This window comes from Taudactylus pleione, unplaced genomic scaffold (genome assembly GCF_031769625.1).
Source record: "Taudactylus pleione unplaced genomic scaffold, aTauple2 ptg000017l, whole genome shotgun sequence".
Taxonomy (NCBI): domain Eukaryota; kingdom Metazoa; phylum Chordata; class Amphibia; order Anura; family Myobatrachidae; genus Taudactylus; species Taudactylus pleione.
The window spans coordinates 12,262,051-12,286,705 of record NW_028284419.1 but is presented as its reverse complement, the minus strand read 5'-3'; the positions used below and the strand labels follow the sequence as shown (position 1 = coordinate 12,286,705).

The 24,655-nt window shown below is 41.6% G+C and overlaps 1 protein-coding gene across 1 annotated transcript in view; it reads right to left on the bottom strand.

Annotated features, from left to right (window-relative positions):
• Window positions 1–24,655, bottom strand: part of LOC148540810 (calcium-activated chloride channel regulator 1-like) — a 131,137-nt gene that overhangs the window by 29,129 nt on the left and 77,353 nt on the right. Inside the window, exons 6-9 of the mRNA XM_088481917.1 lie at window positions 22,985–23,209; window positions 20,414–20,638; window positions 5,751–5,934; window positions 1,798–1,904 (exon numbers count right to left, since the gene is read on the bottom strand). Coding sequence (XP_088338043.1) covers window positions 1,798–1,904; window positions 5,751–5,934; window positions 20,414–20,638; window positions 22,985–23,209 — 741 coding nt within the window. The remainder of the gene's footprint in view (window positions 1–1,797; window positions 1,905–5,750; window positions 5,935–20,413; window positions 20,639–22,984; window positions 23,210–24,655) is intronic.

Below are 24,655 nucleotides of genomic sequence, written 5' to 3'. Positions count from 1 at the left end.
ATTTGACAGGTTAATCTAATGACTACCTGTTAGGAAGCTTGCCTTTAAAAAATGTGTATGTTTGCCCATGTGTCCTAAACTAGTATTTTATTCTGGATTAATTCCCCATGCAAACAACAGAAAAGCAGTGCTTCCATTTAGAAGTATGTTAGTAACATAAAAAACAATCTCTAGGGTTTATTTACTGGCATTGCATTTTGGTGTAATGTTTGCAGTTCACCACTGTAAACTCAAGTGTCTGATTTGTTACTAAGGTTCTGTAAAAAATGTACAATTAAATACACATTTAGTTAATGAGCGCTTCTGAATGTTCTTTTTTTTTTCATTTAAACTGTCTCACAAACATAAAATTTGTTCAAAATGTAATTTACCAGGCCTGGCACCACCATTAGGTGAAGTAAAGTGAATTAAAGTGATTGCCTAGAGCAACAACATTTTTTAGCTCCCAAAACACAGATGTGGGACTTTTTTTTTTTTTTTTCCTGAGGAGTTCCTGAGTGCCAGCCACCCTGGGGTTTTAAATGTAACCTTCTACCACTTCCTCAAATTCTGATATCAGTGAAGACAGGCATGTGTAATTGGCCTATTTATCAAATAATGTTTGTGGGATATACCCACAAATATTATTTATTCCTCAAATGTACCATAGAGGAACTGCAGCAGATATCTCCTTAGCATGCAATAGGGTTTGTAGAGGTGCTGGAACTGTTTGGAAAGTGCAAAGCATGTAATGATATACTTATGTGCTGGCACTGTGGGAACAGCATATAGTATGCAATGAAAGGCACAGATGTGTTGGCACTGTGGGAACAGCAGATAGTGTGCAATGAGAGGCACGGATGTATTGGCACTGTGAGAACAGAGTGTTACATTCAATGAGATACAATGAATATCAAAAGGGCCTTACTGTGGAATAATGTATATGGGGCATTACTGTGGCATTAATGTATAAGGGGCATTACTGTGGTATAAATGTATAAGGAGCATTACTGTGGCTTAATGAATAAAGAGCATTACTGTGGCTTAATGTATAAGGGGCATTACTGTGGCATAATGTGTTGTAAGGGGCATTACTGTGGAAGAATGTGTTGTAAGGAGCATTACTGTGTTGCATAATGTGTTGTAAGGGACATTTACTGTGGAAGAATGTGTTATAAGGGGCATTACTGTGTCACAAAACCACACACCCTTTTAATCCTCTGTTGTATTTTTTGGGGGGCCGCCAACTGATGGCCTTGCTCCGGATGACAAAAATCCTAGTTTCGACCCTGCTAACCCTAACCTTAAAAAATGTAATAAACAAATGTCGACCATTTCTGCATCGACAATTTGTCCATGTTGACATTTTGTACTGTTGACTATTTGTCAGTCGACTTTTTGACCTGTCAACCTTTGTCCTGTCAACCATTTGGTGACGACCTATTGCATGACTCTAGAATAAATATGCCCCTAAAAGTGTAAATTTACTAGATTTCACAATGCAGTACCACACTACTAGAATGTCACAACTCAGAGGAGCAGCAACTGGCAGAAGCACTCACATCTCCCTCCCATGCTTGGGCGGAATGAAGGGGGTCATTTAAGGTAGTGCATTTGGAGGCGATTGGCACCTAGTACCACGTTCCTGACATTACCTGGCATAGATTGCCTTTTGCATGGGTTTTGCTAGATGTGTTAACATTTATAACAATTATTACATTACCAGAAAGCACATTATTAGCAAATTATTGTAACTAATAAAATCTTATACATTTTACATAACCATGTCTATCAGAAGAAATAAGTTGAATACTACACCTGAATAGACTGCTTACTGTCATCCCCAGTTCCAGATGGGATTGAGCTGAAGGCATCGATTAAACCATTTGCATCAAAACTATCTGTAGCAAAAAACTTTAAACCACCTGAAAGCAAATAATTTATTTTAATTAAAGAAGGTTCCTAATATTTCAATAAATAAAATTGATCTGCTTTAATATTATCAAAATATGATTTTCATTGAAGCACAAGCCAGGGATCTGGCTGAGCAAAATTAAACCCCTATGAGCTTTTCATTTTAAGACTGTTTCTGGTGTTGCTCTTTCAAGGATTTGTTTGGTAAATGATTGATTGGATTTTTAACCAGTTAGGTGAAGGGATGGGTTTTTAGGTGATTGATAAGCTGTTTTCAGTTAGTGGTTTCTCCACTTTTTCTTCTGGAAATCCCACCCTCCCTAATTTTTTGTGTTAGTATGTTTGTTTTGCATTGTTCAATGGTGGTTGAACGACTGCACCATTTGCATTTGTTTATCTTTTAGTGGGTGCACTCTCCTTTATATGATGTGACGGCCAAATAAATGTCCCTTCCGGGAATTAACACAAGTCTGTCTGGGTTTGTTATTGATTTATGAAGAGTTGAACACCAACATTTGAATTGTATGATTGTGTTTGTTGTCTTGTTTGTCATCCGTTCTTGGTCCGTCACCATACTAACTTTAACATTACTTTATAATATCATCAGAATAACTTAATTTTTAGTTTGACCTGTCAAAATAAATTTTAACTTAATTTTAAATGCCAACTTTTGTTGTCTGTGCCTTTAATTATTGGATACGTTTTGATAAAGTATTAAGAGGAGGTCTATGTGTAAAATGTAACTGATAAAGAGTTTATTACAGATCTTCAATACTGATTTACTAATTTGTATATGGCATTTGTTTGGTTTATGCAATATATATGATATACCGAAATGTGGTGCAACTAAGACAGTGAGATTTATATTTTATAACCATTGGGAAACAATAGCCCCACCTGCCTTTCAAAGCTTCACTGGGCCATAGACCACATCAGGCAAGAAATTGTAACTGTGCACACTCCCAGCTTTAATATGTCATGTGAGTGGCCAAAGCAGAGTTTAGATTTCACAGTTTCCAGTTGTTGTCTATGGGAGAAAGCAAACTCAGTGGAACTGAAAACGCTGGCTGTATCATCATTGTGTATATTTCAAAGGGTTAGGTATGGGACTCCGATGGTCAGGATGCCGACGGCCATATACTGACAGCGACATGCCGACAGTCATAATCCCAACAGATTCATCCTTACCCTAACCCACCTCTCCCGCAGCCTAACTCTAACCCTCCTGTCCCACAGCCTAACCCTATCCCTCCCCCTAGTGACTAACCCTAAATCTACCTCTGACCATAATACTTATGTCCACAATCTGATGGGATTCTGACAGTTGGGTTGCCACTGTCGGTATTGTGGCTGTCAGCATCCTGACTGTCGGGATGCTGACTACATACCATATCAAAAGGTGCAATGTTATTGCTTTCTTATCCCAAATATGTGCACAATTAATAACATGTGAGGGGCAGATTGGACACATATGCATACAAAATAATTTTCACAAAGCTATATATAAAAGTAGAATTGGGAGAACTAATCCCAAATACGTGCACAATTAATAACATGTGAGGGGCTGATTGGACACATATGCATACAAAAAAATCATTTTCACAAAGCTATATATAAAAGTGGAATTGGTATGAAATACCGCCGGCAGCCCGACATCAGCAGAGATCCCGGCAGCGGAAGCCCGACAGCGCTGGAAATCCCGATCATGGATAGTAAGTATTGTCTAACCTAACTTAACCCCCCTAACCCTCCTTAGGGGTGCCTAACCCTAACCTCCCCCCTAAGTGCCTAACCCTAATCCCCCCTCTAAGTGCCTAACCCTAACCACCCCCTCCCTCGCTGCCTAAACCTAAGTCCCCCAGGGGGGTGCCTAACCCTAAGTCCCCCCCCGGGGTGCCTAACCCTAACCCTCCCTCCCCCTCGCCTAACCCTAACCCTCCCAGGGGGTGCCTAACCCTAAGTCCCCTCCGGGAGCCCTATACCTAACCCACCCCCCCACGCCTGTCCGCTCGCGGCGCCCGGCATCCTACGATCGGGATGCCAGGCGCCGGTCTCGGGGAAATGCCGGGCGTCTACATCTAGACGCCCGGCATTTCACCCTTGCCGGGATATGACAGTCGGGAAGCCGGCTGCCGGTATTTAGGCAGTCGGCTTCCCGATTGCATACCATAAAAGTAGCATATTTAAGTCCATTTTCTGGGTGCTTACAGTTCATTACCAGTAGTATATAGGTACTTACACCGATATACACTTATATCAGACCCTCCAACATGACCCATTCTATTAGGTATAAAATGCTCTGCTCCTGGACTTCCTTTTTAATTTTATGATTGAAGCCACCTGTGCTGAAACACCATTCTCATGAAATAACTAGCTCAACACAGGTGACTGCAATCAGTAATTAGGTGGGAAGTCCAGGAGCAGAGCATTTTGTACTTAATGGGAAGGGTCATGTTGAAGGGTAGGTTATATTCAACCAGGTCATATGCACAATAAATATTATTTTGGTTTTGCTAGGGAAAAAAAACATTTGTTTTAGGATTGATTTGAAAGCCTTTTATTATAAATAAATACAGTAATTACAGAAGAAAAAATGTATTTCAAAACTTGCTTACAAAATATGCAATATCAATGAAAAAGCACATAGCTTCAGAGGAGAATGTGTTGGGAATCTGCATTCAGCAGTGCTCATACGTGAACAGCTAAATCAGGCCCAAAGTCTGCATTTGCACACTGTTTCCCTTCCCCCAAGACTGCATAAGAAGATAGGCGTACACATTTCATAGTGATCTTTCTCAGCACACACTTGTGTCATTTATGCTAAACAAACATGCATTGATCACCTATAGACACTGGTATGACTATAATGACAAATCCCATGGGGATGCTCATTTTCACAATTTAGTTGTGCAGACAAATTGAAGCAACAACAAAGAGATGGGGGAGATGCACTAAGCCTTGGAGAGAGATAAAATGTAGAGTGTACCGCCATATAAATAAAGAATAATAAAAATAATTGACTGTTAGGAGCTGATTGGTTGGTGTTTTATCAGTCTCCAAAGCTTAGTGCATCTCCAGTGGAAGTGATACACAAATTATTGTTTCTTTCTTGTTATGTCATACTGTTTGTGGTCAGTCATTATTGTAGTCAAATCAGTCATGTCACAAAATTACTTTTATAGACGCAATTACTGTATAAAGAATAAAAAGAGAAGTAGAAAAAAACAACATTGTTTATTACCAAGTTTTTATACTGTTTTATGCCCCTTGAAGACACAAATGAAATTATATAAACAATATATTACAGTGTTTACAATTGCTCAATAATCACTAAATAGATCTTTATAGCTCTAATGATAGATAAACATAAACTGGTAAAATTAACACTCAACCGATTAATACTGTATGTCATCTTATAACCAGTATATGAGCATAATCTTGTCTCTTAACATCCTACATGCATTCCTACCCTCCCGGGATTGGTGAGAGGCTCCCAATTTTTGGGTAACCCCCCCACACCCCGGAAGGGTAGGCACTTATCCCACATTCTGCCCACTTCCTAGTGTAGTGGGCAGAATGGGGAGAATTTCCATGGTGATCGCGGGTCCCCGTATAGGGGGAAGGCTTACTGACATGATTTACCATGAATCGCATAATTTATCTCCGCCCCTATTTAAATTTGCTTCAATCGCGGCACTTTACTGCGAAGGGGCGGGACTTAATGATGCAAAACCATCAGGCCCCGCCCCCATCGCATCCAACCTGCTTCTCCTTCCCAGGCTTCTCCCGGGGAGGAGAACGAAAAAGTAGGCAAGTATGATGTCATAATGTATAATTTCTGTTATAAACATATTTACCTGTTTCATCTGTAATATGCTCCAGGGCTACTGATGCATCTGGTCCAAGAGCTATGACATGAATGATTGCTCCACTGTTTATTATGTCATTATAGCAAGCTGTGGGGAAAGAGCCATCTTCTCCATCTGATAACAATACTATTTCAGTACCATATGATGAATTCTCTTTGGTTCCCCTATTTACCTAAAATATATAAAAATAGTAGACACAACTAATTTAATACACCATGCAAATTATATCTTTGCATGTATCCTTTCTCAAAATGCTCTGACCACTGCCATATACTGTACTTCCATGTATACTTTGTCTCTTCATTGTAGATATTTGTCCTTGAAGTGTTTTGCCTCTGTGATATTTTAATTGCTGATTGTTACATCTTTATTTCTGTTTTCAGTATACTGGGCAGATTCATCAGACTTGTTTTTATATCTAAAGGGTGCAAACATAAGTCATAACCTTCAACCTCTTTGCTAACTAAACTTTACATATTTATATCCATAAGTAGGTTCTCCCTCAAGGAATCTCCCTTCCATTTTCTGAAGGAGAAATCTTGATTACACTATAGTACATCTATCAGTATGGGATACATTTACTAAGTGATGATACCTCTGTTTTGGCATTTGAAAAAAAGGTGTTATTCACGCCTCTTAATAACAGAAATTTTGACGCATAACGGATTGTGCAATAATGATGATTTTTAGTAATTTGTTAAGTAACACAGAACGCCATATGAGGATGGCATAATGGTTACTTCACAGCCGGATTCAGGGGAAGGGGGCACAGAGACATGTGCCCCTGGCCCCCTTCTCTCAGGGGGCTCCTGGGCCGGAGCACATTGCTGTACTGTGCAGTGTTAGCAGAATCAGATTTCTGACACCTGTCCTTGTTATGCATCATTAGGGAGCAATGAAGAGGGGTTCAGCACCAGCAACAAAAGTCCATAGGATATTAGTAGAAGAAACCATAATTTGACAATTAAAGGATCAAATTCCTGAGTATGTCATCTTGAGGGTGCTCCACAGAGTCAGCAAATGAATACATATTCACAAAGAGAAAGAAAAAAGACTCCCTTTGTTACGCACTCTTACAAAAAAAATATTAAAGATAATTTAGAAGAAAATAAAATACAACTTTTAATTGTTATGCACTAAAATGAGTCCCATCTCACTTATGGTTTTGTGTATGTGTATAATTAAAATCAATTTGATCTCTTATAATCCCTTTTTTGAGTTCTAATTCAATTTTTCCTATATATAGGAAGATAATGCAGAATTGGTCTTAAATGAATATATGCACCTTTGGGAACAGGAAATCTATCTCAATATGAATGCCCAGGCAGATATGGACATAACATATAAGCTCCAAAATGTAGCAATATTGATATGAACCTGTCAAACATATAGCATTGTTGCAACAACTGGCCATATTTAGAGACACATAAATAACTTTGCCTCTGGATACAAACAGTTCATGAATGGTTTCAGTATTACAGTATGATGGACACCACATATACAGTAGATACAATGTGTTGGAAAATTCAAACTGATCTAACCATAGTTTACAGTATATTCAATGTTGCTCTGGATGCTCAATGACACATAGAGGGCATCATATGCAAGTATGGATGTTTCAATATACAGTAAATAACAGTATTGTTAGAAGAATATATTTAAAAAAATATCTATTAATTCTGGGACTCATAAATTATACGGCATATATATCATCATCAAGTTTAGTGTTATTACACTCCCTTGGGAGATAACATTGGCCAATTTCACACTGCATATATGATGATCAAAGCTATAATGTCTCTAATGGAAATTTTCTAGACAGAATTATCCTCAGGAGATGTTGTTCTGTATTAAAAAATCATATACATAGTGCTTGTCAGACAATGGTATTACTGGTTAAATAAAAAAATAAAAAGTCAAAAAAATATGTCAAGGTTACATGCAGATTGCAACAGTACTACTTCCCCCCGTGTTTTGCCTAAAAGGCATTGGACAAGGAGGTGAGTGCGTGTTTCTATGATCTGCCCCTGATCTAGTGGATTTACTATAGGTGTTAGGGAGAGTAGTGTCCTGTTGGTTTAATTACCATTGCAGGTTTTCTACTTTACTGATTCACCAAAGAGAAAACACTTGAGTTAGAATGCAGGGATAGTATCAAAGAGTTATCACCATAATAATCACATCAAACATTTACAATTGTCAAGGTAGTGAAATCCTGTAAATACAGTGATTATTATGTAGTCAATTTGTTATGTAACCCTGGGTAAGGGTTAAAGACAATACTGTATTAGTAACAATATACATATATGAGGTTATATATATATATATATATATATATATATATTTATTGTGACACAGTCAGGATAGGGTTCCCTCTCCTGGAGTAGGTGGACTCCCTCTTTACACATACAGCAGCCGTAGAAACAGAAAACAAGTCTGGGGTTCTCGTACAAACTGGTCGGTGCCAGTCTTTATTGTGCCAAATGAATAGAGACATAAACAAGACATAAACATAAGTCCTAGCCCGGCTGGGCACTAGCTACACAGCAGATTCCCTCTCTATAAAAATGGTAGGGCCTATTGTCCTCACCATCAACAAAACACATGCACAGTTCTTACAAGGAAAGTAACCAAGTGTCTCTGAACAAGCTTGTCTGCCTGCTCCCCCAGGTGTGAGACACTCAGTCACAAACAAACCCAGCTTATATTAGCCATTTCCAGCTGCAAGCCCTAATGAGCCTGTTACCAGACTGAAAGGCCCAAAACCTGGAGTGGCCTGTGGATGGAGCCCTCCCTCTCCTCACATCCACACCCCCAGGACCCATTCCGGCTTTTCTCTAAAGCCAACATTTCTAGTCTGTTTTTCTCAAACAGACTTCTCCTGGGGGTTTCAGAACACATATGAAAGGAATTTGGGACATATATAGGAGCCATTCCACACTTCTCCAGTGCTTCTATCACATATCCCCCTCTTTGTTTCGACCTGTGGGGCAGAACAACTGCAGCCCCCAAACAATGGACATGTGACAAAGCATCTGCATTGGCCAACTGGCTTCCTGGCCTGTGTTCTACCATAAATTTAAAGGTTTGTAATGCCAATAACCATCTCGTTAATCTCTCATTACTGTCCTTGTTTTCTGACATCCACTTCAGAGGGGCATGGTCAGTGATCAATCTGAACTTCCTTCTCACCAAGTAGTACCTGAGAGTTTCTAATCCCCACTTTAAGGCCAATGCTTCTTTCTTGACCATAGCATAGTTTCTCTCATTTACATTTAATTTCCGGCTCAAGAAAAAAATCGGGTGTTCTTCACCCTCTTTGCTTTGGGACAGGACTGCTCCAATGCCTACATCCGATGCATCAGTTTGTACAACAAACTCTCTGTCAAAATCAGGGGTCATCAGAACTGGTTGGGTACATAACGCTATTTTTAACTCCTGGAAAGCCTTCTCTGCTTCAGGACCCCATTCCACCATGACTTTCTGTTTGCCCTTGGTAAGGTCAGTCAGTGGGACTGTAATGGTGGCAAAATTGGGTAAAAACCTCCTATAATACCCAGTGATCCCTAAGAAGGCTCTCACCTGCTTCTTATTCAGGGTTTGTGGCCAGTTTTGGATTGTCTCAATCTTATTGAGCTGTGGCTTTATCAAACCTCTGCCAATGGTTTACCCAAGATACTTTACTTATTCCATCCCCAGACAACACTTTTTAGGGTTGGCTGTCAAACCTGCCTTATAGATGGAGTCCAACACTGCTTGTACTCTGGGCAAGTGAGACTGCCAATCAGGACTATGAATGACCAAATCATCCAGATAAGCAGCAGCATACTGTCTATGGGGCCTTAGAATCCTATCCATCATTCTTTGAAAGGTAGCAGGTGCCCCATGTAGCCCAAAGGGCAACATCTTGTATTGAAACAACCCCTCTGGTGCAGAAAAGGCTGTCTTTTCTTTGGCGTTCTTAGATAACGGCACTTACCAATACCCTTTGGTTAAGTCAAGAGTAGTTAAGTATCTGGCTGTCCCCAGCCTTTTAATTAGTTCGTCCACCCTAGGCATAGGGTAGGCATCAAACTTTGACACGCTGTTCAATTTCCAGAAGTCATTGCAGAATCGCACACTCCCATCGGGTTTTGGAATGAGCACAATGGGACTTGACCACTCACTATGCGATTCTTCAATTACACCCAACTCTAACATTTTTTAATTTCCTTCGACACTGATTCTCTTTGGGCTTCTGGTAACCTATAGGCCTTTAGGTTAACCTTAACCCCTGGGTCAGTGATTATGTCATGTTTTATGACCGTGGTTTTCCCTGGTAGGTCAGAAAACAGCACCCTATTTCTGATCAGAAATTCCTTGACTTCCTGCTCTTGACTGGCTGACAGGGTTTTTGCCACTGTCACTTCGGGTACCATGAGCCCTCGGTTTACTGGAGGAGCTCGGACGGCTAACAGTGCTGCTCTATCCTTCCAGGCTTTTATAAGATTTACATGGTATATCTGTTCTGGCTTTATTTTCCCTGGCTGGTAAACTTTATAATTGACATGCCCCACTTTTTCAAAGATTTCAAAGGGTCCTTGACATTAAGCCAAAAGTTTACTTTCTACTGTGGGAACCAACACCAACACTCTGTCCCCAGGAGCAAAGTTGCGTAAGCGAGCATTGTGGTTGTATACCCTCTGCTGTTCCTGTTGGGCCTGTTCCAAGTGCTCTCATACTATTGGTACCACAGCAGCCATTATTTCTTGCATTTGAGAAACATGCTCAATAACTGTTTTATACGGACTGGACTGCCCCTCCCATGTCTCTTTGGCAATGTCAAGTAATCCCCTTGGATGTCTCCCGTACAATAAATCAAAAGTGGAAAACCCTGTGGAGGATTGGGGAACCTCTCTTATGGCCAACATCAAATAAGGTAACACGTAATCCCAATCTCTACCATCTTTGTCCACTACTTTCCTTAGCATGTGTTTTAAAGTTTTATTAAACCTCTCCACTAACCCATCGGTCTGGGGATGGTACACAGAGGATCTTAATTGGTCAATTTTAAACAGGCGGCATAACTCCTTCATGATTTTTGACATAAATGGGGTACCTTGGTCAATCAGGATCTCCTTAGGTGTTCCCGACCTGCTAAAGACATGGACTTGCAATGGTCTTTGTAGACATATTGCGTAATGGTATCGCTTCCGGGTACCTGGCAGCGTAATCCATTATCACCAGAATATATTGATGGCCCCAGGCAGATTTCATTAATGGCTCAACCAAATCCATAGCTATTCTTTCAAACGGAACCTCAAAAATGGGTAACAGAACCAGGGGACTTTTGAAATGTGGCCTTGGAGCACTGACATTCAGGGCAGGATGCACAATAGTTAGAAACCTCTTTATGGACCTGGGCCAAAAAAACCTCTGCACAATTCGCTCAGTAGTTTCATCTACCCCTAGGTGGCCTGCCATTATATGACCTTGGGCCAGATCTAATACTGTTCTTCTGTATGCTTTGGGAACTTTTAATTGTTCCACAATATCTTCCCCCTTCTTAGTCACCTGATATAACAAATCCTGACATACTGCCATGTGAGGATAGGACAAAGGACTATCGGGGTCTATGGGTTTACCATTGATCACCTTGACATTCCCCCTGGCTTTTACCAGAGTAGGGTCATTCAACTTTGCTCCACGGCAAAGACCTCTCTCCTGACCTCAAGATCAGGCAGGCGGTCCACGGGCTCAATAACACTCCTCACCTAAGTGGAAGGCACACCACTTGGTGAGCCACCATCATGCTCCGCATTCTCTAGTTCGCCTGTCATACTAGAAAAAGGGAACATCTCTGACTCTGCTACTACGTCAGTAACCCTCTCAAACGAGTCAGGGTGATTTACCTCTGTGCAAAATCGGCTTTCCCACAACTTCCAAAAGTGAGCAAAGTCTCTCCCCAATAATGCATCATACATTAAGCACTGTACCAAACCCACAGAGACTATCACGGAACCACATGGTGTTTCTATGTTCACTTCTGCAGTAACATATTAACAGGTATCCACATGTATGCAGGTCACACCAACAGTTTTCCCCTTATGCTTCAAGGGGTTCACCAGTTCAGCTTTCATAAGTGTAACCAGGCTACCAGAATCTAACAGAGCCTCTACTCAGTTGCCTTCTATAGTGAGTATACACATGTGCTTATCTGTCTCAACCTGCCGGTCAGCAGTACATGCTGGTTTTGCAAAGAAAGACATCCTGCGGTTGACATGAGCAGTATCACATTGCATAGGTTCAGAGGTAAGTGAACAATTAGCCGCAATATGGCTGAAACCACCACATCGAAAACACTGAATCACACTATTATCTAGTCTTTTACGGGGTAAGAACCTTCCTGGCCTGGCCGGCCCGTCTCCAGGTTCCACCCCCAGTCTTGAGTATATTCCACCACCCAGCACCCTTCTCCCCTGGAACAGTCTTACCAGTGTCAATGGGTAGTGCTCGGTGGGGCACACTCATCAGCTCCTCAACCGCCACATACCTCTCCACTAGTTCAACTAACTGGTCTGCGGACTTAGTGTCTGCATGGCTCACCTACTTGCACAGAGTTGCAGGTAGTGATCGCAGATACCGGTCCATCATGACTCTTTCCACGATCTGTGGTCCTGTGAGTGTCTCGGGCTGTAGCCATTTTGTGGTTAGATGGACGAGGTCATGCATCTGTGAGCATGGAGGCTTTTCCATTTGGAACTCCCAGCAGTGGACTCGTTGGGTACAAACAAATGTGGTGACTCCCAAGCGAGTTAGGATCTCCCGTTTTAGTTTACCATAGTCTTTTGCATCCGTCAGGCACAAGTCATAGTATGCTTTTTGGGGTTCTCCAGACAGGAAGGGTGCCACAAGACTTGCACACTGCTCTTTAGGCCACTTCTCTCTTTTGGCGGTTCTTTCAAAGGCCGTAAGATACACCTCCACATTATCACTCTGGGTCATCTTTTGCAGAAAGTGACTGGCCCGTATGGTGTGAGTGTTAGTTAGAAGAGCAGGGGAAGCATATCCAGACTGGACTACTAGCTGTTGTACCACCTCTTTTATGACCTGGCTGTTTTCTGTTTGGCCTGGCGGGTTTCCTCGATGGTGACTTGTTGTTGCCTCTGGACTGCCTCCAAGGCCAATAGTTGCAACTGGGTGGATTCCTGCTGAGCCCTGGTAGCTTCTTGCTGAAATTTGTTTGTTTCCTGCTGAGCTCTGGTAGCTTCTTGCTGAGCTGCCGTAGCTTAGAACAAGGCTTAAACAATATCCTCCATGTTGTCTTTAGGGGTAGGCTGAAAGCAGAACCTGGCCTATCTGAGCATCTGCTGATGCCACCTTCATGGATTTCACAACTTCGTGTCTGTCCCTTTAAATTTTAAAGGAAACATTTTTCTTGCTGCTGCAAACTTCAGTGTGTGATTGCCCAAATTCTCCACCAAATGTGACACAGTTGGGATAGGGTCCTGGGGTAGATGGACTCCCTCTTTACACACACAGCAGCCATAGAAACAGGAAACAAGTCTGGGGTTCTTGTACAAACTGGTCAGCGCCAGTCTTTATTGTGTCAAATGAATATAAACAAAAACAAAACATAAACATAAGTCCTAGTCCGGCTGGGCACTAGCTACACAGCAGATTCCCTCTCTATAAAAATGGTAGGGCCTATTGCCCTCACCATCAAAAAAACATGTACCAAGTGTCACTGAACAGGCTAGTCTGCCTGCTCCCCCAGGTGTGAGACACTCAGCCACAAACAAACCCAGCTTATATTAGCCATTTCCAGCTGCAAGCCCTAATGAGCCTGTTACTAGGCTGAAAGGCCCAAAACCTGGAGTGGCCTGTGGATGGAGCCCTCCCTCTCCTCACAGCCACACCCCCAGGACCCATTCTGGCTTTTCTCTAAAGCCGAGATTTCTAGTCTGTTTTTCCCAAACAGACTTCTCCTGGGGGTTTCAGAACACATATGACAGGGATCTGGGTCATATATAGCAGCCATTCCACATTTCTCCAGTGCTTCTATCACAATATATATGTTTATATATACATTTAATATGTTTACACGTGAAGGGATGTGACTAGTTGGAGTTGGGAAATATATGCTATATTGTGGTAAATGTGTAAGAACTGCTATAACTATTGTATGTATATGTGAAAATGTACAATGAACTATATTTACATGCATGAACTTGTGAACTAAAACTCATGTGGTAACTATTGTTAAAAAAATGTATATTATAATTCATGATATATAGATATATTATTTGACTGAGAAACCGAACACACACAGGAAACAGCTGCAGTATAGCATACACCCCCAAGTAGAAGGATTAATACCATATTTGGAGATACTGGTCTAAACATTGAACACCCCTGAGGAAGTCGATACTTTGATGAAACACGTTGGGTTATTAATGCAGTAGTGAAAGGTGGGCACACTTGGGCCCTGATTCAAAACCAGACGCTCTGAATGAGCGCTTGCTCTGAATCAGGGCGTTTTTTTCTTTTTTGGAGCAGCCTCTTGGCCGCTCGCAGAGCTGTGGGTGACCACCCAAAGCTATTGCGAGTGGCCAGGATGATGGTCGCGATGGTCAAGACCATCGCGACCATCGGGCTTGCGACGAGACCCTTGTGGTAGGGTCTCATGGCGGCAAACCCCAGAGAGCTTCTGGCTCTGATAGAGCCGGAAGCTCTCCCACTGACATCACTGGTGATGTCAGTGGGGCCGCCCACAAATGGCAGCCATTTGCATGGGAACGCCTCTGTTTGTGAAGCCACCCCCGCCACACCTACAAAACGGGGCGAGCTGTCGATCAACATCGACAGCCGCCCCTTTTGTAGTGATCCACGGAGCGAGTGCTTTTTGCACTCGCTCCGGGGCAAGCGCATGCGCAGTGCGCACTGGGCCACCATCGACCCACTTGCGAGCGCTATGCACTTGCGAGCGGGTCTGAATCAGGCACTTGGAGTATATGAGCTCACACATCAAGTTTAATAAAAGCTGGCCCGCCTAAATCACTCTGTATTTGCAATGTAAGATCCTTTTAAAACTTTTATGAATAAAATTATTTTAAAGATATATGCAAGTATTGATTCTGTCTTGGGTGAACTCTGGTATGAGGGTCTCATTATAGAAATCTAAGAAGAAATCCTCTCAAATCCTCCATCTTCAGAAAACATCTCCAAGGAACATTTCCATACAGGTTACTGAAGTGTTAATTCAAAGACATTGTGGTGGCGCATCCTAAAGACCTCCAAACTTTTATTTTTTTAATCTAGAGTTCAGCACTAATATTAACAATGTATTCACACCAATGGGGTGCTCATCAGCTGTGTGTCCAGAACATCCAAACCATCCAGTATAAATAGACTTGCATAGAAGATGCCACTCACCAATAAATGCACTTTATTAATTTTAATTAATCCATAGCAGGCTTACATTAGTGTGACATTTCTGTCCCCAAATTGACCTTTTTCAAGCAGCCCAGCATATCAATACAAAAATGGCATATATAGTCATCAGACATATATTTCATGTATGTATTTGCCTTGTGTACTGTATGAGGTCATTTATGTTTATACTTTTATATTTCATGTATATGCATATAGGTTTATGTGGTACTTTTTGCTCTGTGGTGAAGATGTGCTCCAGTGTATGGCATAAAAATGCACTATAGAAGAAGGGGTGGAGTGATATACTGTGGTATACAATTAGCCCCAAACATTGTTCAGACTCTAATGGATTCCCTGGGTGTTATCCAATTAGCCCCGCAGTGCCACCTGATGGCGGCACTTATCTTGGTTTTTTTTTCGGGACCTGATGTGTACCGAGAAGAAATCCACGAAAAGTGATGTTTTTTCACTGCCAAATAAAGCATCCACAGATCCTATGTGTTTTCAGCTGAAATATCTTATTATTTTGTCCAAAATAATAGGATAGGAAAAAAAATAACATGGGCGAAAAACTCCCCCTCTTAGCTGGGAGTGATTTGGTTCCTGTCAGTGAAAGAAGGGCAGGGTACAGAGAGAGGTAAAAAAAAGGAGCTGCCAGCAGACCGATAAATAGTCTGGACATCCCTTCCTCATGTGCTCTCCCCTCTGTGATAGGCTGCCGGGCATGGGGTGGAGCCGGAGAGCAGGTGTTGTGACACAAGTGGGAGCAGCGTGACTCACCTTGCTGGAGAGACTGCTAACAGGCAGCTGTATGCCAGAGCTGGTGACCGGGATTCAGAAGAGTGAGGCCAGTGTGAAGCTGTCAGCGTGTCTCCTTCAGCTGCCTGCAGGTTCCATTGAGCAGAGATAGAAGTGAGGAGTTAGTGGCAGACTACATTCAGGCAGCTGATTGTGTGGTGCCCCATCCCTGTATAGTGGCCATGGTGCACTTTGATGTGCCCTCCGGGAACCTGTGTTGGCTGGTGAGGGGCTGACAAATGTAATGAAAAGAGCACATTTATTTTATTTAAAAAAGCTGCCTGGTTTATATAGCGGTGGGGCTGGACTACATTGTTGACAGTGGCACAGCAGCAGCAGAGTCAGCACGAGACCCAGCAGGAAGTGGCTCATGCTACCTGAGAGCGGCTGAGGGTTGGCAGTTGGTGGCCATCTTAGGAGAGAAGAATCCACTGTACCGCTTAGGTGCTGTGTTCCCAGAGTCCCAACTGGCAGAGGAGCAGACTGGAGAGCGCTATCATCGTGGCCAGATCAGGAACATCTCCCTTCAGCTGTGTGTGTGCAGGAGACAGAATTGGGGTCGTGACACAGCTCCTGCCCTAGACAGTGGCAAACGCAGGATTTCTAGAGGGGGGTTTCCAAATGCTTGATTTTAGAGTGAGTGTGGCCAGTCCATGAAGAGGGTAGAATTAGCACTTAACCAGTTTTAATATGCGTCATCCAAAGTATATTATGTGTCATAATTCTAGCATACAGAGGACCAGCAATCACAGTAAGCCATTAGATGCGGCAGTAGGGCCATCCTGTTTAAGCTGAATGGTTTTATTTTAGATGTGCTCACCATTCCAGAGCATGGGAGCAAGTCCGGGAGTCTGGGGGAGCAGCAGAATAACCTAGCACTGCCCTGGACATGCCATATGTACATATTGGGCTCTATAGCAGCACATCCCTAACAGTGAATGTTTTCCAGATCTCCTAGTTGGTGCACAGGTTATTTGTTACTGTCTGATACATGTTAAAAGATTCACAGGTGGTGTTAATTATTTTATTTGTGATACTGAGAAGAACATGCAGCACTAGTAAAATTCTATTACATTACTATTTCTATTGTGGTCATGGTGTGTGCTGGGGAGGGGGGTTTCCAGGCAGACAGAAACCCCCCTGCATTTGCCTATGCTAGAGACGAGCAGTAGACAGCACCCAGAGAAGCAGGCTTTCCCCTGCCATCTACAGGGAAGCGACAACCTTCATCTCTTTGGAGAGTGAAAGATAGACAAACCGCAGGTGCAGCAGTCAAAGACCTCAGGACTATCTATGGAGAGAGGTCTGTACAGCATTATCTATCTCATCCCTGAATTACAATCCCCATTCCAACTTCAGCACTAGATTGCTCTGTACTCACAGGTATACTGCTTAGCATAGTCTATGAACTCAGAAATAATGACTTACAGAAGCATGTAGTGAGGCTTCGGCATTGCCTAAAATTGGTAGCAGCTTAGCATTTTGAGATACTTAAGTGCTACATAATAGCAGCTTGAAATAGCAACCTGCTACTCAAGAGGACAGTACTTTTGCGTAGCATGGTAACCTTAGCTGACAGCTACAGCTTATAGACTAGTGAAAAGCGTAGTCAGATTCAGCGCTTCAATTACAAAGGTCCTTAACTAGAAAAGCTCATGGTTGTCTGCAACAGCATAACTTAGAAAGGAACAGAGCATTAAAGCAAACAGCATACATACTGCTAGTAATTATATAAAATTGAGACTTATCAGGGAATAGTCGACAGGACATTAAAATTCCCAAGGATTACTGTTGCCACACCCCCAAGGAAGTATTGTGTCTTTGTAGATGTACTGCTTACATGAATGGAAAAGCCCACATAAATAGCTGCTTGTAGAGATAGAGCTAGCTATGTTTACATTTCATTAATCTTTCCTTATTTCTGTTCAGACTTCACACTGTTCATAGGAAACAGATCTAAAAACAAGTGCACTTAAAAACCGTATACATAGCTATCTATACAAACCTCACAGAGATTGCAGGTCCCTGTGTACGAGGATTTTGATGTGATTGGTCTATACCTTGTAATTTTATATGATAAGATTGTTACAGGTAATTTCATTTTCCTACACTGTGTGACTCATACTTGTATTTAGTTGTTTAATTCTTTTAATTGTGTTATAATACTAAATTCATTGCAGTGAAGAAAGCTTCAAGGAAGTGTTCCAGCCTAATAACATACATCTTAAGATGAAGATTGTTCAATTTATGACTGTTCATAACAAATCTTAAATTGTATAGTTAATTTCTGTGCATAAAGTAAGCTAAAGGTATGGCTGTAGTAGGCATTACTGCCGGTTCAAATCCCGACAGCAGAAGCCCGGCAGAGGTCAAAATCCTGAGCGCTAAATAAGGCAAGTACCCCTAACCCTCTTCCCCCCCTAACCCTAACCCTCCCTTAGGGATGCTTAACCATAACTCCCCTATAAGTGCCTAACCATAACCCCCCTCTAAGTGCCTAACCATAACCCCCCTCTAAGTGCCTAAACCTAACCCCCCCTTCCCCATAGCCTAAACCTAAGTCTCCCGGGGGGGTGCCTAACCCTAACCCCCCTTCCCCTAGCCTAAGCCAAACCCTCCCGGGGGGGTACCTAACCCTAATTCCCCCCAGAGCCCTAAATCCTAACCCTCCCCGCAGCTGTTCGCACCCGGGCTTACCTTCGTTCAGTATGCCGGGCGTCAGTCTTCCGGTGTAGATCTAATGACAGGCGTCGAGTTTTCAACACCTGTCTTTAGTACCTTGCCGGGATTTGACAGTCGGGAAGCCAGCAGTTGGGATTTAGACTGTCGGCTTCCTGACTACATCCCAAAGGTATTACCTTATGTGGTAGGCTGATAGTGATACTAAATCTTGAAAGGTTCACATATACTTGCCTTGGTGGGTATCACAATTGGCTGCTACAAGGAGGTGTATATCAGCTTTTAAAAAGGGGAGGCCAGTGTTATCAGCCAGCGTGAGGAGGCAGCTTAATGGGAGCCACAGAAGTAGTGAGGGTATCCACAACAGTGCACCCTATCAGCAGTAAATAATATTTACACTGCACTTACACAGCTACTAGCAGCAGCAGTGGTGAAGAAAGTTGGGAAGGTGCAAAGCACATAGGGGTCTATTTACTAAGTCTTGGATGGAGAAAAAGTGAACTGAGATAAAGTACATTCAGTTCCTAACTGCCATGTCACAGGCAGTGTTTGAAAAATGACAGTTAAAAGCTGGTTGGCTGGTACCTTATCTCTGTTCAGAGACAAAGATGTTCTGATGTAATCAGAAGCCAGCAGCCAGATAAGGTTCAGTCATATAAAGTGAATACATCCTGCCCTCCAATAAACTTTGGAGCTGGAGGAAGGAGCTGGGGGAGTTTCATACAGAGACATTTAAGGTAATACCTGCTCTATAGTCTCTATCTAGGCTCTGGTTTTTTTACTCTTGCTAATTCCTCGTCCTGGGAAGTCATAACATAATCTTATGCAGTCTCTCACTAGGATATGACAGAGACTAAATATAAACTGTAAAATTGTACACTTCTGCATATGTTTTTTACTGCTACAAATGTAAAAGGAAGGAGTATCCAGGAAACCATTTATTTTATGCTGTTGGAGTGTTAAGAAAATTAACATTACAGAAGATTGGGACTCATGCTCTACTGTAAGAGTAGTGAAATAAATATAGCAAAGTTGGTCATTAAGCATTTCTGGAATTACATCTGTCATTAATGACCTGTGGTACATCTTTGTTCAGTTAAATTCTCATATATTTATGTATAAATTGGTATACTTTACATTTCTATGTAACATTGTAATGTATAAATTATTTCTTGTTCACTTTCCTTTAAAAGTGATAAAATACCTTAAGAGTGAGTGTGTACTTAACCAAGAAAATGGTATGAAGCGGAGGAGATCAAAAAGCCTAAGTAAGATGGTAATGGGTAATCCTCACAGCAATACATACTATACTGATGTAAAAGGATTTTCCCAAGTAGGCCCATACTACAGATACTTGGTTGGAGGCACTGAACTGATGTAAGAGAACACCATGATGTAACAGGCAGTTAAGGTTGGGTTCATCCTTGATATTAAGGAGGGTTGGTAACCTAGGGTCCTTTATAGCATAAAGGGGGGTTACAGTTACGAACTACAAATGGGTTACACATCGCAAAACTAGCCAAGGTAGGACTCTGGAGAAGCCCTCCCGGGCAGTGGCCGGCGTGCATGCGTGGTCCATGCTATGTTGACATTCTGACTGTCAACATGCACAATGTCGACATGATGACCAATTTAACATAACATCCATGTCAACATACAAATAAATAATCACTGCCCTATGCATCATTTGACAATGCATTCAGTCGTCTGCCAATAAATCAAATAATTCTTAATTAAAAATTTTTCATTACTTCTATTACCTCAAGTCCTTTCTTGATCCCTTCACATATGTTTGTTCCCCCACCTGCTTTTTTTTTAAGGAGAGATTTTAATTGCTGACGTTGTGCATCGCTGACTATTTGCACTAACTTTGAAATGATTGCAGCAGTAGACTGAAACTCAACAATTCCTACATAGGATCCTTGTTCAACAATCTGAATAATAAATACTTCTGCAGCCTGGCAAAGTCGTTCATCACGTTTACTCTGTAATGATAAATAAAGGAGTATATTAGCAAGAGACCACTAAGCACACAATAATTTATATACATGTTTGAGTAGTTTAATGTTCTCCCTACATAAACTTTAGCTATTGCACCAATGAATATAATCTACAGATAAAAACCAAGTACTATAAATAAATAGGACAAAAGCAAAACACTAACATTACATGATTTAGGTGCATATTTCTATTAACCATTCTAAGCACTCAGGACCTCTTTCAGAGCTGGTCGCACAGAGCGTTCGGTCGGTCTGAATGAGGGGAGGACCTCTAGAATTTTCAAGACGTCCTCCTTTGCGGTGGTAAGGCTGTGGGTTAACACCCACAGCCTTACGACCGCCTAAGGTGATGGTCGCGATGGTCAAGACCATCGCGACCATCGGGGCTTACGACGAGACCCTAGGGTAGGGTCTCCCTTGTCGTAAGCCCCGGAGAGCTTTTGGCTCTGTCTGAGCCGGAAGCTCTCCACTGACATCACTAGTGATGTCAGTGGGGCCGCCCCCAATGGTAGGCGTTCCCATGGGAACGCCCCCGTTTGGGCTGCCAGCCCCCCGGCCCGCCTTCCAAACGGGGCGAGCTGTCAATCAACATCGACAGCTCGCCCCCTTTGGATCGAGACCCGCTACGACCGGCGCTGTCGGTCGTAGTGGGTCTCACGCATGCGCACAATGGCGCCGGCGTGCGCATGCTCTGTGGGGGGCCATCGACCCGGTCCGAGTGCATCGGCGCTAACGACCGGGTCTGAATGACCCCCTCAATTTCATTGTCTACCTCGCAGTAGATAGTAGAGACATGTGCAGGCCTCCATGTTTTGGTTCTAAATCATCGTCGCGTTTTGGTTTAAGCAATACCACCCTCAAGTGTTTTGGTTTGGTTTCGGCATTGGTTTTGGATTTCTTTAAAAAATTAAACAGCTAAAATCATATAACTTGGTCCTGTTTTTGTTCCTATAGTATTATTAAAATCAATAAGATTAACTTCCAGTCAATTTTGATAACCTCACAACACCGAAATCACAAAGGAGGGACTAACATGCAATCCAAAATACACAAGATCCGTTTGGTAGATCCGAGCTCCGAACTTAGGTGAAAAGATCCGAGTTGGGACTCATTTCTACTTGGAACGCAAAAGTGATCCGAGCCAGGATTGGGTTTGACTCGACTCGGAAGCCCAAAGTTCGGGTTGGCTCGTTATTAGGACTACAAAAAACACACAAAACAACACACAAAGACAAAGTGAATCATTAAATAAAATATAATTCAGTCAAATTAGTATGGAAAGGAGAAAATTATTATATGAGCATAGATTGATCATGTGATCCTTCCATAAGTGATATAAGGTGAAAATATATATCTCCTTATATTTTCCAGAACCACATTTGAGAGATATTAAGTAATATGTATACCAGGTTCATAAGGCTCATATATTTATAAAATTGCCTAACCTGTTAACTATTGTACATATGCCCTTAAGCAATGGCATCACTACTGAGGTGCAGGCCACACCGGGTGAACCATCCAAGGAGGTGACGCCAAAATAGCAGAGCTGCACTGCTATTTTGGTGTCATCCCCTTGGGCAGTGTTACCGACTAGCACAGCAGTGGCTGGTGGATGACACGCATGCAAGCGTCATCCACTCTGTGCTAAGGGAGGTTGGGGGCTACCCGGCCGCCCCTAAAGTGACGAAGATGGGGCATGACGCATGGTCATGCCCCAAAATGGCACACACCAGGCGTGAACTCCGGCATGTGCAAGGGGCCAGTAAGTGTGAAGCTTGTGTGAGGCTTGGATCAGCTTTTTAATGTTCCTGTTTTCCTAACCTTCCTCTCTAGTTGTGTTTTTTGGCTTAGTGGTTTTCTTCTTTGGCTATTTTAGGCAAGAAACAATGGTAGGCCAACAGTTTTGGTGCAGAATTTGTATTATGTTTGAGTTGTTGTAGTTTAGGTGTGTTCACATTCATTGACTGTTTATGTTCGCTCTGTTGGGGGCAGTGTCATCACCCTACTGACTGGGTAGTCAATGTCAAAGGTTAGAGTAGATATTGCTGAACTTAGCTTATTTTGTTTTCTTGTGCACCTAGGGCAGTAATCATCTGCATTGCTGGTTATTAGTTATTATAGTTTTGGATTGAGCCGTTCTTTCTTTTCCATCATACTATCCTTTAATTTCTTAAAACATGTATCTTTATATATCTTTAAATAAACAGCATTCTGCCAAATCTACTGTATGTCTCCGTGTTTTTATTTAGACTAATTGAATGTTGTTATTATTACTGATGTACACACAAGGCAAGCTGATAGGAGGTTTATGAAGAATTAGGAAACACTTACAGTGCTCATACTTCCTGAGACATCAAGCACAAGAGTAACCACTCTGTCAGACCCCTGAAGAAGTGTAAATGTGGGGACAGGAATATTGGTGTCAGCTCTGGGTGGAGTGGAGCTTATATCAGTGGAGTTCTTGATGATGTCCCACGTACTGCGATAGTTACACATTCTGTTCTGTAAATTTGGGGCTTCCACATTGTGGCTAGCATCATCACAGAATTCAGAGACCTGGAAACATTAAAAACAATGTTTATTACAATTAAACTTACATATAAAGATTATTGTAAACAAACATATCACAGACATGTTTTTTAGGCATGGAAATGTTTTAAAAATCACAGAAGCCCATTTATGTATACTGCTTTATTTAAATACCAGTAGATATGACTGTGAAATGAGGGGCCTATTCATGACATTTTTCTAAATGTTTATGTAAATTTTAATTTCTTTATTACTAGAAATTGCAATTCTAAAAGTTACTATTTTTTGGCTGTATTATTCTAGGATATTCAGCCCATACATCGCTTCCAATAAGAGCTCATCTTGTTTCCATTAGCTAATGACATCTGTGGTGGTTAATGAAAGTTTTGTAGACACTAGAGAGATCTGTGAGATTTCTGGCATTATATCTTTAAACTATAGCAAAAAATTATGTAACTGTGCCATAATACTGCAAAAACTGTTTTTTGTTTCCCATAGGATTTGTGGTTTAAAAAATAGGCCCATGTATTCAGAACAATACGTCAAAATTATCACTCAATTTTAGAAAACGCCTGTGTTTAAATTACAGTCCAAATCCATGTAAGAAGCCAATATGTGTCAAGACAAGCAGCACACTTTAAAATAAATACTATGATAAACAAATTAATACTGCAATTAAGATTATCAGTAAAATTGTTTACATTTGTAATTACAGTACTAATTAAAAACAAAAATTAAATAACCAGCTGCAATGTTCAGAAAAAGTATATTTAAACCAGCAAATTAACCCACAAATATATTTTTGGATTGTGGGTGGAAACCGAAGAGCCCGGTGGAAACCCAAGCAAGCTTGGGGAGAATATACAAACTCCACCCACACAGTTATCGAGGAACGTCTATAAAATGACAGAAGCTGTTTGTTTGTTAAGGGCAACTTCTCCACTTTATCTTTCTGTAAGCTTTGATATATCATCCCTACCATGTGTATTTTACTTTCTGTTGTGATTGTTCGGCTTTCCAGCTTTTAGTATAATTTACTTTCTAAAAATGTTGGATATGTATCAAGCCATCTAATGTCAACAAATGGCAAATTTGCTCATAGCAACCAATCAGCTTCTAGATATCATTTATCTAGTACATTCTATAAAATGATAGGAAGAATATAATTAGTTGCTATGGGGCAAATACTCCACTTCTCTTTGGTAGGTTTGATACACCTCCCCAAATATCATGTTAGAAAAGTGCATGTTTCTTTCAGGGATCCGTTAGGAAACCTGCTTAAGGGGGAGATGTACTAAGCCTTGGAGAGAGATAAGGTGAAAATAGATAAACTACCAACCAATCAGCTCCTATCAATTTTCAAACACAGCCTGTAAAGTGACAGGCACTGATTGGTTGATACTTTGGGGTAAATTTACTAAGAATCGTGTCTGGTCAAGATTGCAATCTCGGGTGTGTTTGGCCATTTTTTAC